At 37.7% G+C, this 12037-nt stretch overlaps 2 protein-coding genes across 2 annotated transcripts; one reads left to right on the forward strand and one right to left on the reverse strand.

Annotated features, from left to right (window-relative positions):
- The first annotated feature begins 540 nt into the window (after nucleotides 1-540).
- LOC148297513 (uncharacterized) lies at nucleotides 541-5500 on the forward strand. Its single transcript, XM_088247401.1, has 9 exons — nucleotides 541-589; nucleotides 877-1523; nucleotides 1599-1748; nucleotides 1834-2031; nucleotides 2144-3015; nucleotides 4300-4384; nucleotides 4495-4590; nucleotides 4675-5123; nucleotides 5205-5500. Exons 1-9 carry the CDS (start codon nucleotides 541-543, stop codon nucleotides 5344-5346), a joined length of 2688 nt encoding a protein of 895 aa, XP_088103527.1. The 3' UTR covers nucleotides 5347-5500.
- Nucleotides 5501-8764: 3264 nt separating this feature from the next.
- LOC148297514 (uncharacterized) lies at nucleotides 8765-9364 on the reverse strand. Its single transcript, XM_088254487.1, has one exon. It carries the CDS (start codon nucleotides 9362-9364, stop codon nucleotides 8765-8767), a length of 600 nt encoding a protein of 199 aa, XP_088110613.1.
- Between the last annotated feature and the right edge of the window lie 2673 nt (nucleotides 9365-12037).

A 12037-nucleotide genomic window follows, 5' to 3' on the forward strand; every position in this document is an offset into this window, starting at 1 on the left:
CCAGTCAGGATAGTTTTTCCTTCGTTATTTGAGACAGTACACCTTTCTCTAGTGAAACGAACATCACAAGTGTCTTGGTCGCAGAGTTGACTTATGCTTATTAGATTTGACTTTAGATTTTCAACAAGCAAGACATTCTCAAGTTTATCAATCCCTGGAGCAGATATGTTTCCCTTACCTAGGATTTTAGACTTACTACCATCACCAAAAGTGACACTACCAAGGTTGGATATGGGAGAGAATTCACAGAAGTAACTCTTATCACCAGTCATGTGTCTAGAGCAACCACTATCAAAATACCAAAGATTAGAGTTTTGAACAGATAAGGCATTTAGGACAACTAGACAGGTTTCATTTTTGTTCACCCATATCCTCTTGGTTGGAGGACTAATCCTGTGAAGAGGTTTTAGACGATTTGAGATGATGGCTACTTCCTTTAAGAGACTTTGGACTTGATTTTCTAAGGCAAGATGATTCTTTCTTAGTATAAAGCAGTTAGGTCGAATGTGCCCCTTTTTGTTACAGAAGTGGCACACCGGGATGAAGGAATTTCTCTTAGAGGAATCTGATCCAGAGGGAAAAACTGTAGGTGTTTTGACTTTTGTGGATTGGTACTGCTTAGAGACGGATTGACCCTGCGAACTGAAGTTTTGTGCAGAGACTGACTTGTATTGATCCATGGAGATTTTGGACTCATCCATTATCTGCACAGAATCCACAGCCTTTACAAATTTCACTTTGTCACTCATCTTGACTGTTTCAGAGGTGAATCCTAGACCTGACTTGTCACCATAAGGTTTCCCTGAGTTTAACATGTTGTCTATCTTTTCAGCACCGATAGTGAGGTTAATTTCTCTCTTTCTAGACATATCTAAGTCAAATTTCAACTGTTCAAGGACAGTTGTTTTGGCCATTTGTTAGTAATTGAGGACCTGAAGTGGACAACACAAATTATCCATGGCTTGTTGTTGAGAAAGGCAGACCCGAGGACAGTTTCTCAAGTCAACGGGATCAAATTCATCGTTGGCAACAAGGTCATACAGTTCACAGCGCAGCAGTTTTGCGTCATCACAGGGCTGCAGTTTGGAAAGCTTCCCTTCATTCCGACTGCAACTAATGACAACTGCTCATTGAAGAAGAAATATTTCTGCAACAATAAAACGGTCAGCCTTTCCGAACTCGAACAAGCCTTCATCGACTGCAGTGATGAGGAGGACGTCTTCAAGTTTGGGCATTTATATTTCGCTGTGTTTGTGCTGTTGGGCAGTGAAAAGCATGTCAACATTGACATGCGCTACTTGAAATTGGCCGAAGATGTTGAAGACTTCCAGAAGTATCCGTGGGGTGCTGTGTCATATGCCAAGACAAATTCGTCATTGTTGAGGGCACTGTGCGCAGAGTACCAGAGAGTCAAAGTGCCCCAGAAAGCCTTAAAAACCAAAAAATCAGCAAAGCAATCCAAGACAATGGCAAGTGGTAGACCAAGGGAGTACCACATAAAAGGATTTAGCTTTGCACTTCAGGTGAGGAAATATCCGTTTATGTATAAGTTCCATTTACTTTGTTTACAGTGATTGATATATTTTTCTTGAAAACAGATATGGACTTCTGAGGTGTTTCCAGCATTCGCTGCATTGCATATCGTTGTGCGCGAACAGAATAACCAGGTCCCTCGTATACTACAATGGAGAATCAATAGTTTGCCTCGTTTTCACGAAGTAATGAGCCAAGTATTTGAAAATGCAGAGGTTAGTTCTGTTAATAATACTAATGTTATGCTTCTGATTCAAATTATAGGTTTAATAATATGTTTTTTGTCTCTGTAAATTGCAGGTTGATGTGCAACCTCTCCGCCCATCTGTAATTGAGAAGCAGCATCCGTATTGGAGTTGGGGTGACGATGTTGATGACACTGAAGAAGTTGTTCAGTTGATTGGCGATGACGAAGAACCAAAAACCAGCACTTCTGCCTCTGTGCAAGAAAAAGATGAGGACATTGCTGAAATTGCTAGCCTTCCATCGTCTTCTAAGGCAAGCATTACTTTTTTTTCAATATATACGTCATAATACCATAGGAAAAAAACTGCTGTTGATGGGAAATATTTTCGAAATATTGTAACATTTGCATTATAACTTAATGCAGGGTAAAGTCGCGTCCACTCATTTACGCACTTTGAAGCGTGACTTTGAAAGGACAAAGGATGAATTGGCCAATTTAGCCGCTTCGAATCGAGGACTTCGCAAGAGAGTGCATCAGTTGGAAGAAATTGTACGGACGGAGTCCTTGAAACGTGAAACAGAGTCTGCAAAATATAAACAGTCAGTGGAGGATTTTGGCAAGACCCTAGCTTCCATGGAACATTATTTCAAGGGGGAGATAGAGAAGCTGAAAAAAATAAATAGTGGGTTGAATGAGGGTGGGGAAGGACATGAGGACCTCCGTAGTCCTCATATGAATGAAGGACCATTACATGACTATGGTAGTCCGCATATAGAACCGGCAGCAATGGAAACAAAAAGCCCCGGTGATGGAGCCGAACCATCCGCAGCCTTGCTAGTCGAAGAGCCAGAAATTGTCACTTCCGTTCCTCACTTAGAAGTACATGAAGCAGCTGAGCATGCACAAGTCGAGAAGCTGCCTACCCCGGAAGATGTGGCCGGGTGTGACGAAATCTGCAAAAGACTGATGTTTTTGTTAGAAGATTGGAAAATAAGTGATAGTATGGCATCGGGAGGTCCGATCAATCCTCCAAGTATACCGAAAGTGAGTATGGCTGGTGATGGAGAAGGGTCTAAAAGTGTTGAAACAAAAGAAGAGAAAGGTAAAGGCTGTAGACAGAAGCGTCCGTCCCACACTTTGTGTAGTCCATTTACTGATCCGTTGAGGAAGAAGAGGACGATGAGTGTGTCGGATGCGACTGAAACCCCGCCATGTTTTGATCCATCAAAACCCCTTCCCATTGAAGATGTGCAGGCAGTAATGGAGTTTTGCATTGGCTGGAAAAACGAGATCAGGTTAGGATTCTTTACCTTCAAAATCCAATCTGCATGTTATGCTAGTATGTGCTGATATAGAAATGAGAGAATTACCAAGTTCGCTTTAATATACATGTGTATATTTGTGATGAACAAAATTCAGACTTTGTTAAAGCAAAAAAATATTGACTGCTGCTGTTAAATGTATTTTGTTAAATATAGGTAGTAAGAAATTTTGAATTGTAGTTTATTATTATAACATTTAGACTCAAAAGAAGACAATAACAGAGATTTAAAAGGGGTTGTAATAGCGGCTCCTTCCGCCCATGGCATCTGGTCTTCTCCTCCATGTTATGTTCCTCATGTTCCTCGACTCTGCTAGTGTCTTTCCTCAGTGTTTTATCTTCAGTCATAGTTGCCTAGATTTTCTTTAGTTGTTCTGGAGTTTTCCTTTTCATTGTTTAATCGATGTTTTTTCGTCTTGATTATCAATAAAACGTTTGTATTCATAACAAAAAATATTAATGCAGTCGAGGATGTGTTTAAAGTGTATATGGCAGTTACCTCTTGGATTATGGTTATGTGTTCAAAGAGTTTCTTAATCTAAAACAAATTATTACTCGAACAAATAATTGAACTTATGGTCACATTTGAAGTGAAGAAAAACAGAGTTGAAATAGAAGACAAATACAATTGCTTGGTTGTCGTTACAATTTCAAGTGGAGAAACAAATAGAGATAAGTAGTTTACCTAAGAATTCTCAATTGGTGCTCAAGGGGACAAAAATGGAGACAAATAAAGTCAAGATGATTGGCCACTAAAACATGGAGATAAAATCTAACAAGTTTTTTGTTTCCTGTTTTATCATGTTTCTTCATATGTATATATAGAATTTGAAAGTTTTGTTACAATTGAGGCAAAATTATTCCACTCCCCAGTGAAGTAGCTTCCTACTTAGCAAGAATTCTATATTTGTCTCACCTAATTGCTACATATAAGTCAATTCTATATTTGTCTGACGTAAGGGCCATATATAACTCCCTCATTGTAGCCGGACTGTAGCCGGATTTCAACTTATGCCTGTAGGGCCTCCGCATGACGGCCACGTTATTGATTGCTCACGGCCCAATGTGCTTATAGTATAATTTGACAGCATGTATACGACTATTATTTTACAATATAAACGATTTTAAATGGGAATTTACGTTTTTGCCTAAGTTCTGAAAACTGTTATTTTAAATGGGAAAATATAATTTTATATATGTTGTGAAAACTGTTACCACCTAAGTTCTGATCGGGAATTTACGTTTTTGCCTCTTGTAGTGCGGAGGTGCAGCTGGAATCATGTTCGGTGGGCGCTGATTTTTTCTACAAACTGATCGATGATACGGAATGGATTAGCTCAAGGGTAAGAATACACAATTCTCTACTTTATTACGATACTTCAATTATTTTCTAACCTTTATTAAGTGTACAGTTGTATGAAATTGTGCTGATATTATATACGTGAACTTTCAGCACTTGGACATGGCAACCTTTCTCATCCGGAAAAGGCAACTCGCGCATCCGTTGGTATTTGGAACTCAGTGGACAACGGCAGATTGTTGCTTGCAGGTAAACATGTTACCATTTAACATTCACTGCTTCATTTGCTTTTGGTTGTCATTATGTAATATGGCTTCATTTCAATGTGTGCAGCAATTTCTAGAGCCGGTCAAAGCGACTGGCAAGACACGTGGAGCGAAGAAGGCAGCTGCTTCAAACATCAGTGACCTTACACCCAGCAAGCTGAACAATATACATCACTATGTGCGCGGTACGTGGCAACACGGGTATGGCCAAGCTTGGACAAAAGTTAGGAAGGTCTATTTTCCATATAATCTGAAATTGTCCCACTGGGTTGCAATCGAACTTGATTTCGTCAATCATACTGCAACTGTGTATGACTCGTACTCTGATTTTACCGCCACAAAGAACCTGGTTGGACTGCTTCGCCCTATTGCCGAGACGCTGCCACAAGTGCTGTACAATATGCACTTTTATGAAGCTTCTGAGCTTGAAGAGGTTAAGCAAAGGGGGCTGCAGATGTCAAGCTTTACGCCATTCTCAGTTTGCACCATTGGAGATGTGCCACAACAACGAGATGGGTAAGGTTTGTGAATTTAGTGGAGTTTAGAAACTATTTTACATAAATGCAGTTCTAATTTCCCAACTTATTGGCTTGACAGTGCGTCTTGCGGAATCATGACCGTAAAATTCTTGGAGCATCTCAGTGCTGGGATTTCGTTGCATACAATTGACCCTTTGAAGACCAAATATTACAGACTGAAGCTTGCAATAGAGGGTTTAAGGGGGGAGGCATATGTATGAGGTATATGTCTTCATGTCTGTGAATTTAGTTGAGTGTGGACTTAGGACTTGGGAATTCACTGTGCTCATTAATTATGTCAGGAACTCGTTTATATGAAGATGCAGACGTGGATGCTTTGCTGGAAATTCCTGCCTTTTTGCTAGAGCTACTAGGTTTAGTTATTATGTGTAGCAACTCGGGTCTTTGGCCCTGCTGTATATTGTGAGGTGTAATATTGTACAGTCTAGAAGCAGTGGCTAATTGCCTTACATGGCACACACACTGTTTCGATTTTGAAGGTTACCTATTTTGTACACCTCCATATATAAATATTGTTGCTCTTTATGGATGCTTTTGTAGCCATTGTTCACATTTTGTGTCTGTGGTTTTGTTTGCAATGTATGTGATATAGGTAAATTTCATTTCCTGCACTGGGAATCTGTTAGTGGACTTACTGAAGCATACAGCTTTCTTAAGATTTCTCAATTTAGTTTTGACTTAGTTCGTTTTAAATAATGTCGGCAGCAATTCTACTTTTCTGCTTAGCATTATGTTGTTATTGGAATTTGGAACCTCATACTGTGTTTGCTGATCTTAGCTGGAGCAGGTACCAATCACTCGTCTTTCATCTTGCATATTGGATTAGTTTCCTTCTGTATTTAAGTCATGCCATTTTGTTGCAGGGTCTAAAAGAAATTGCGGAGTCTTTGTCTGGAAGTTTGACAAAGTCAAATGATGCTATTGTGCAAGACGATATTGAAGGTCCAGGAATGAAACCGAGAAACCTGCTGAGGTTTGAATAAGAACTCTTTTATCTAGTATTTACATCATTCTTGAACATTGTAATGGAGAAAATCTGCTTCTATGCTTATGTGATGCTTTCTGCTCAGGTTCCCATTTCTGGCATGCCTCTCTTTTCTTGTTTAGTTTGCTTTTTTTCTTGGGATCATTTGGCTTGTCATATCTTTGTGCCAGATAGCTGCATTTGGCACTATGAACTGACTCGGTGGGAGTTACAAATCAACATAGGTCTTAATTCTGGAACTGCCATTCATAAACTCTATCTCTGTACTTAACCCAGTTGTTTTTGCAGGTCGGTCTCAACCAAGTGTTGATTGCAATATTCTAAAGAAGATGACCATACACTGTTATTTTCTGTAGGCATACGTATGAGATGCCTTAGCTTTAATTGGTTACGTTGTTCCAAGTTTTATGTACACAATCTCACAGTCACTGCCGAGTTGTTTTTCATTTCACGTATTTCTCCGTGCTTTTTTGCCCCCATTATTCTGATTATAGAGATGAAGTAAATATTACTGTGGAGCTTATAGCATGTTTACTTTATTTTGTGGGCTTAATTGTGTGAGACATGCCCTTATAATGTCAAACAAACCGTATTGATATCTTTTGAAATAATTGAAATCACACCGTTTATTATTATGATTATTTTTGTTTCTTCCTCCGAGAACAAGCAAAGTGGTTACAAATATGAAAGATTCTGAATAAGTTTTCTTCTATCAAATTCCGGATGGACCTAGAGTTCTACGGTACCATCCGAGGATACTTCACACTGGTCTTGGAAGGACATGTAAAACGGTTATTGTGCGTTCCATTGTAGAAGCTTGAATGGATTTTTTTTTCTGTTGTATTTGGCCCAAGCATGCCAAAAATCATCCTGGTTTTGAACGAAGTGGAGACTTATTTGAGCAAATGCCATTGACATACGATATAAAAGCAATATGAGGCCAATATACATACACTATAGACACAATATGAGGGCAATATAAGGATAATACGCTAGCAATAGTATGACAATATACATCTAATAGGGTGGCAATATGCAAACACTAGAAATACAATACAAAGGCAATATTAAGCAATATACATGCAATATAACAGCAATATGAAGTGATTCTACATACGATACATACACATCCATTACAGACTACATTTTACACATGCAAAACAAATCGCCACCGAAGCTTTAACAATACTATCCCGCGAAGGGAAAACGAAGGCAACAAAAAGATCCATGTACTTCGGTATTTAGTTGGTGCATTAAATTGATGGGATTGCAAACTACACCATTAACTCCTTGGCTGTAATTTACAGCAGTAGAGCATTACATTAACAACAATACATTTGGCTTACAAACGAAAAAACCAAACCTTAATGGGAAATTGGAATTTGTGGATTTCAACCCAAAATAGGACTATGTAACTAAGCATTTATTGGGAATTTCAGAAAATAAAATTGCAAAATTGCAAAATTGCAAAACTGCAAACTTGGAAAATGGGAAATAAGGAAACGTGGAAAATTCAAAAATTGGAAATATAGAAGAAAATGAAAATTGGAAAATTGGAAAATCGGAAAAACCAAAAAATGGAAACTTGGAAAATTGGAAAATTGGAAAGAGGAAAGTAGGAAATAGGATAAAAGAAAATTGGAAAAAGGATAAAAGGACACTTGGAAAATAGGAAAATAGGAAATTGGAAAATTGGGTAATTGGAATAGTGGAAATTGGAAATTGAACAAAAGGCAACTTGGATAATTGGAAAAAGGAAAAAAAGGAAACTCTGAAAACATGAAAATTGGAAAAAAGGAAAATTGGAAAATTGGAAAAAGGAAATAGGAAATAGGAAATAGAACAAAAGGAAAGTTAGCAAATTGGAAATTTGGAAAATTGGAAATAGGAAAAAAAGGAAACTTAGAAAATAGGGCAATTGGAAAAAAGAAAATTGGTTAATAGAACAATTGGATAATTGGACAAAAACTGAAAATTGGATAAATGGAAATAGGAAACAGGGACACATGGAAAAAAGGAAAATTGGAAACGAATTGAAATTGTGGAAATGGGAAAAAAGACAATTACCATATTGGACAATATTAATTACTTTCTCAATTAGCCAAAGCAGGCAACTTTTTTTCATTACATAATGGGAAAATAGGAACATTGAAATATTGGAAAACTGGAAATAGAACAAAAGGAAACTTGGGAAATATAAGGATGGATAACAATTGTCGTGTCCGTGATATTTGAAATCAGGATTACTTTGAACGAAGTGGAGTGTTATTAGACCAAATGCCATTCACATACGATATAATAGCAATATCAGACCAATTTACATCTACTATAGAGCCAATACGGGAGCAATATATGGATGATACGGTAGCAATAGTTTAACACTATACATCCAATAAGTGGCAATATTCATCACTATATATACAATACAAAGTCAATATTAAGCAATATACACGCAATATAACAGCAATATTAAGTAAATGTACATACAATACACACACATCCATTACAGTACATTTCACAGATGCAAAACAAATCGCCCCCGAACCTTAACAATACTATCCCGCGAAGGGAAAACGAAGGCAACAAAAGATCCATGTACTCGGGTCAGGGAGATAGAGCACCACTCACCCTTACTACAGGTCCATCAAAAGATCCATGTCTTTGTTCTTTGTCCTCGCTGCACGGACGAGACTATGATGAGGCATTCCCTCAGCACCCATATTCAGCACATCCCACACACCAGCTACATCAATTTCACTCCAATTGTAGTTTGGTGAGATGACCGAAGCATAATCTCGGAACATTTCGAAGCCGTTGTTGAAACATTCAACCATTTCATGGTTATATTCTTCAGATTTTGTGAATTTTTCGACGGCATCTTTCTTTCGCTGTTCCAATTTCAACTTCAACGACTCTAACTTTTTGCTCCGACTTTTTGCTTTTAGAGTTTGCTTCACTTCTCCAGCAAATGCTTTGTTCAACTTGTTGGCCAAGTTTCCCATCACTTGGCCATCAAGATCACATTTGGTCTCCCACCAATCTGTTGCCTTAGAGAAATATTGGAGCTCCTGATTCACGGCACAGATTTTGTCAAGGGGATCAGTGCTGTCGGCCTCACTTCCAGATGAAGTGGGATCATCATTGGGAGTCAGCGGTGGAGATGGGAATGGCACATGCCACGTCATGTCCCCCGGGTAACTCACTTGCTCGTTTGGAGGCCGTACATCCGACATCTTCAAGTATTGAAGTATTGAAGTACTACAATTCACAGCTGCCGACTGCAACAAAACAAATAAACGTAGATTCTGTCTGAAGTTGTAAACGACAATATGGTTAGCTTTAGTGGAGAATGTTTGCGTTTGAGTAAGACTGATATGAAGTACTGATATGAATGTGGAGAATGCTTGCCTTTGAGTAAGACTGATATGAATGTTTGCCTTTGCCTTTGAGTCAGACTGATATGAATGTTGACCTTTCCCGTTAATTAAGCTACCTATGTTGCAGTTATATATACGAAGGTTCATATATTGGGTATTTTGTTGGTGCATTAAATTGATGGGATTGCAAACTACACCATTAACTCCTTGGCTGTAATTTACAGCAGTACAGCATTACATTAACAACAATAAAATTGGCTTACAAACGAAAAAAAAGCAAACCTTAATGGGAAATTGCAAAATTGCAAAATTGCAAAATAGCAAAATAGCAATAGTGCAAAAGTGCAAACTTGGAAATTGGGAAATAAGGAAACTTGGAAAATTGGAAAATTGAAAATAGAAGAAAAGGAAAATCGGAAAATCGGAAATACGAAAAAATGGAAACTTTGAAAATTGGAAAATTGGAAAATTGGAAAGAGGAAACTAGGAAATAGGATAAAAGGACACTTGGAAAATTGGAAAATTGGAAAAAGGAAAAAAGGACAGTTGGAAAATAGGAAATTGGAAAATTGGGTAATTGGAAAATAAAGCAACTTGGAAAATTGGAAAATTCGAAATTCGAAATTGAAGAAAAGGAAACTTGGAAAATAGGAAAAAGGAAAAAAAGGAAACTCTGAAAACATGAAAATTGGAAAAAAGGAAAATTGGAAAATTGGAAATAGGAAATAGGAAATAGGAAAAAAGGACACTTGGAAAATAGGCAAATTCGCAAATTGGAAAATTGGAAAATTGGACTATTGGATACCTGGATAATTGAAAAATAGCAAATAAGGCAACTTGGAAAAGAGCAAAATAGGAAATAGAACAAAAGGAAAGTTAGCAAATTGGAAAATTGGAAAATTGGAAATAGGAAAAATAGAAAACTTAGAAAATAGGGCAATTGGAAAAAAGAAAATTGGTTAATAGAACAATTGGATAATTGGACAAAAACTGAAAATTGGATAAATGGAAATAGGAAACAGGGACACATGGAAAAAAGGAAAATTGGAAACGAATTACAATTACCATATTGGACAATTTTAATTACTTTCTCAATTAGGCAAAGTAGGCAACTTTTTTGAATTACATAATGGGAAAATAGGAACATTGAAAAATTGGAAAACTGGAAATAGAACAAAAGCAAACTTGGGAAATTGCAAAATAGGAAAACATAATAATTTGATAATTGCATAATTGGATGACACATGGAAAATAGGAAAATATGAATAATGGAAAAATGGAAACGAATTGAGATTGCTGAAATGAGAAATAAGACAATAACCATATTGGTAAATTTGAATGAGTTGATCAATTAGGCAAATAGGCAAATCCCTTATTTGAATTACATAATGGGAAAATTACCAACTTTGGAACATCCAAAATAGAAATATATTACAAAAAGGCATACAATCAACTGGGTAATAACTCCCGCCCAATACTATCCCGCCTAAGACTCCCGCCAATCCCTCCCGCCACTAACTGTCTCTGTTACTCCAGGTCATTAAAACCTGCCTATATTAATAAACCCAGCTGTTTGAAATCAAAGCTTCCATCACATTAACTCCTGCATGCAGCCATTACCTTCCCCACTGATTTCACTCCCATCACATTTAGTCCCCCTTTTTTCCAATTAAGTCATACACCAACCTACAATAAATATCGAAGACCATGGACCATAACCTCACACCAAACCCAACGCTTTCAATTACTGAAGGAGGGGAGACTGAAACAGAAGCCAAGTCACCCAATTCACTCACTGCAGACTTGGTCCATGGCATGCAACAGTGTCGAGGCAATACCATGTTTTGGAAAAATCTCCATGCAGACATAGTATCAAAAATTGTGGAGGGCCAAGCTAGATGGGATGTCATAAAAAAGCGCACAATTCGCTCTCGTTATCATGCCCGCATGCATCTCGTACATATAAAGGCAATGAAAGGAAAAATTGAAATTGCCCCTACCACTGCAATTATGGTATTCAAGGAATCAGAAGAAATGGCCAAGTTGAAGCAAGAACAAGTGGAAAGGGGATTTGAACTATTTCGTAAGTTTGCAAAAATAGTGGATCCGGCAGGAAACTGGGCCAACATCACTGTGGGCGGGGTCATGAATTTCATGGGTCGTGGTCGCCGCACTTGAACAGTATGCAAACTTCGAATTTGTCAACAGCAGGGAAATGGAACTATGAGGTGGCGTATTTTTGTATTATGTAACCATGGGGTGGCCTGTTGTTGTATTATGTAAGTTTGGAAATAGGATTTTATGGAATGATCATGCCTCTTTTTGTATTTGTGCGTATACAGTTTATCGGTGTCCAGTTGAGTGGCGATATAGCAGCAATAACTATACAATAAACAAGCGTATAATGGCAATATTATGTCAATAAGAGTACAATAGAGAGATGATAGAGTTACAATATGATCCTATTACAGTACGTACTGCATCAGAATGTTTTTCAAATTATTTGGTCCTCAACAATTTGGTGAAAAA

Source organism: Prunus avium, chromosome 1 (assembly GCF_965620075.1).
Source record: "Prunus avium chromosome 1, drPruAviu1.hap1.1, whole genome shotgun sequence".
Taxonomy (NCBI): Eukaryota; Viridiplantae; Streptophyta; class Magnoliopsida; order Rosales; family Rosaceae; genus Prunus; species Prunus avium.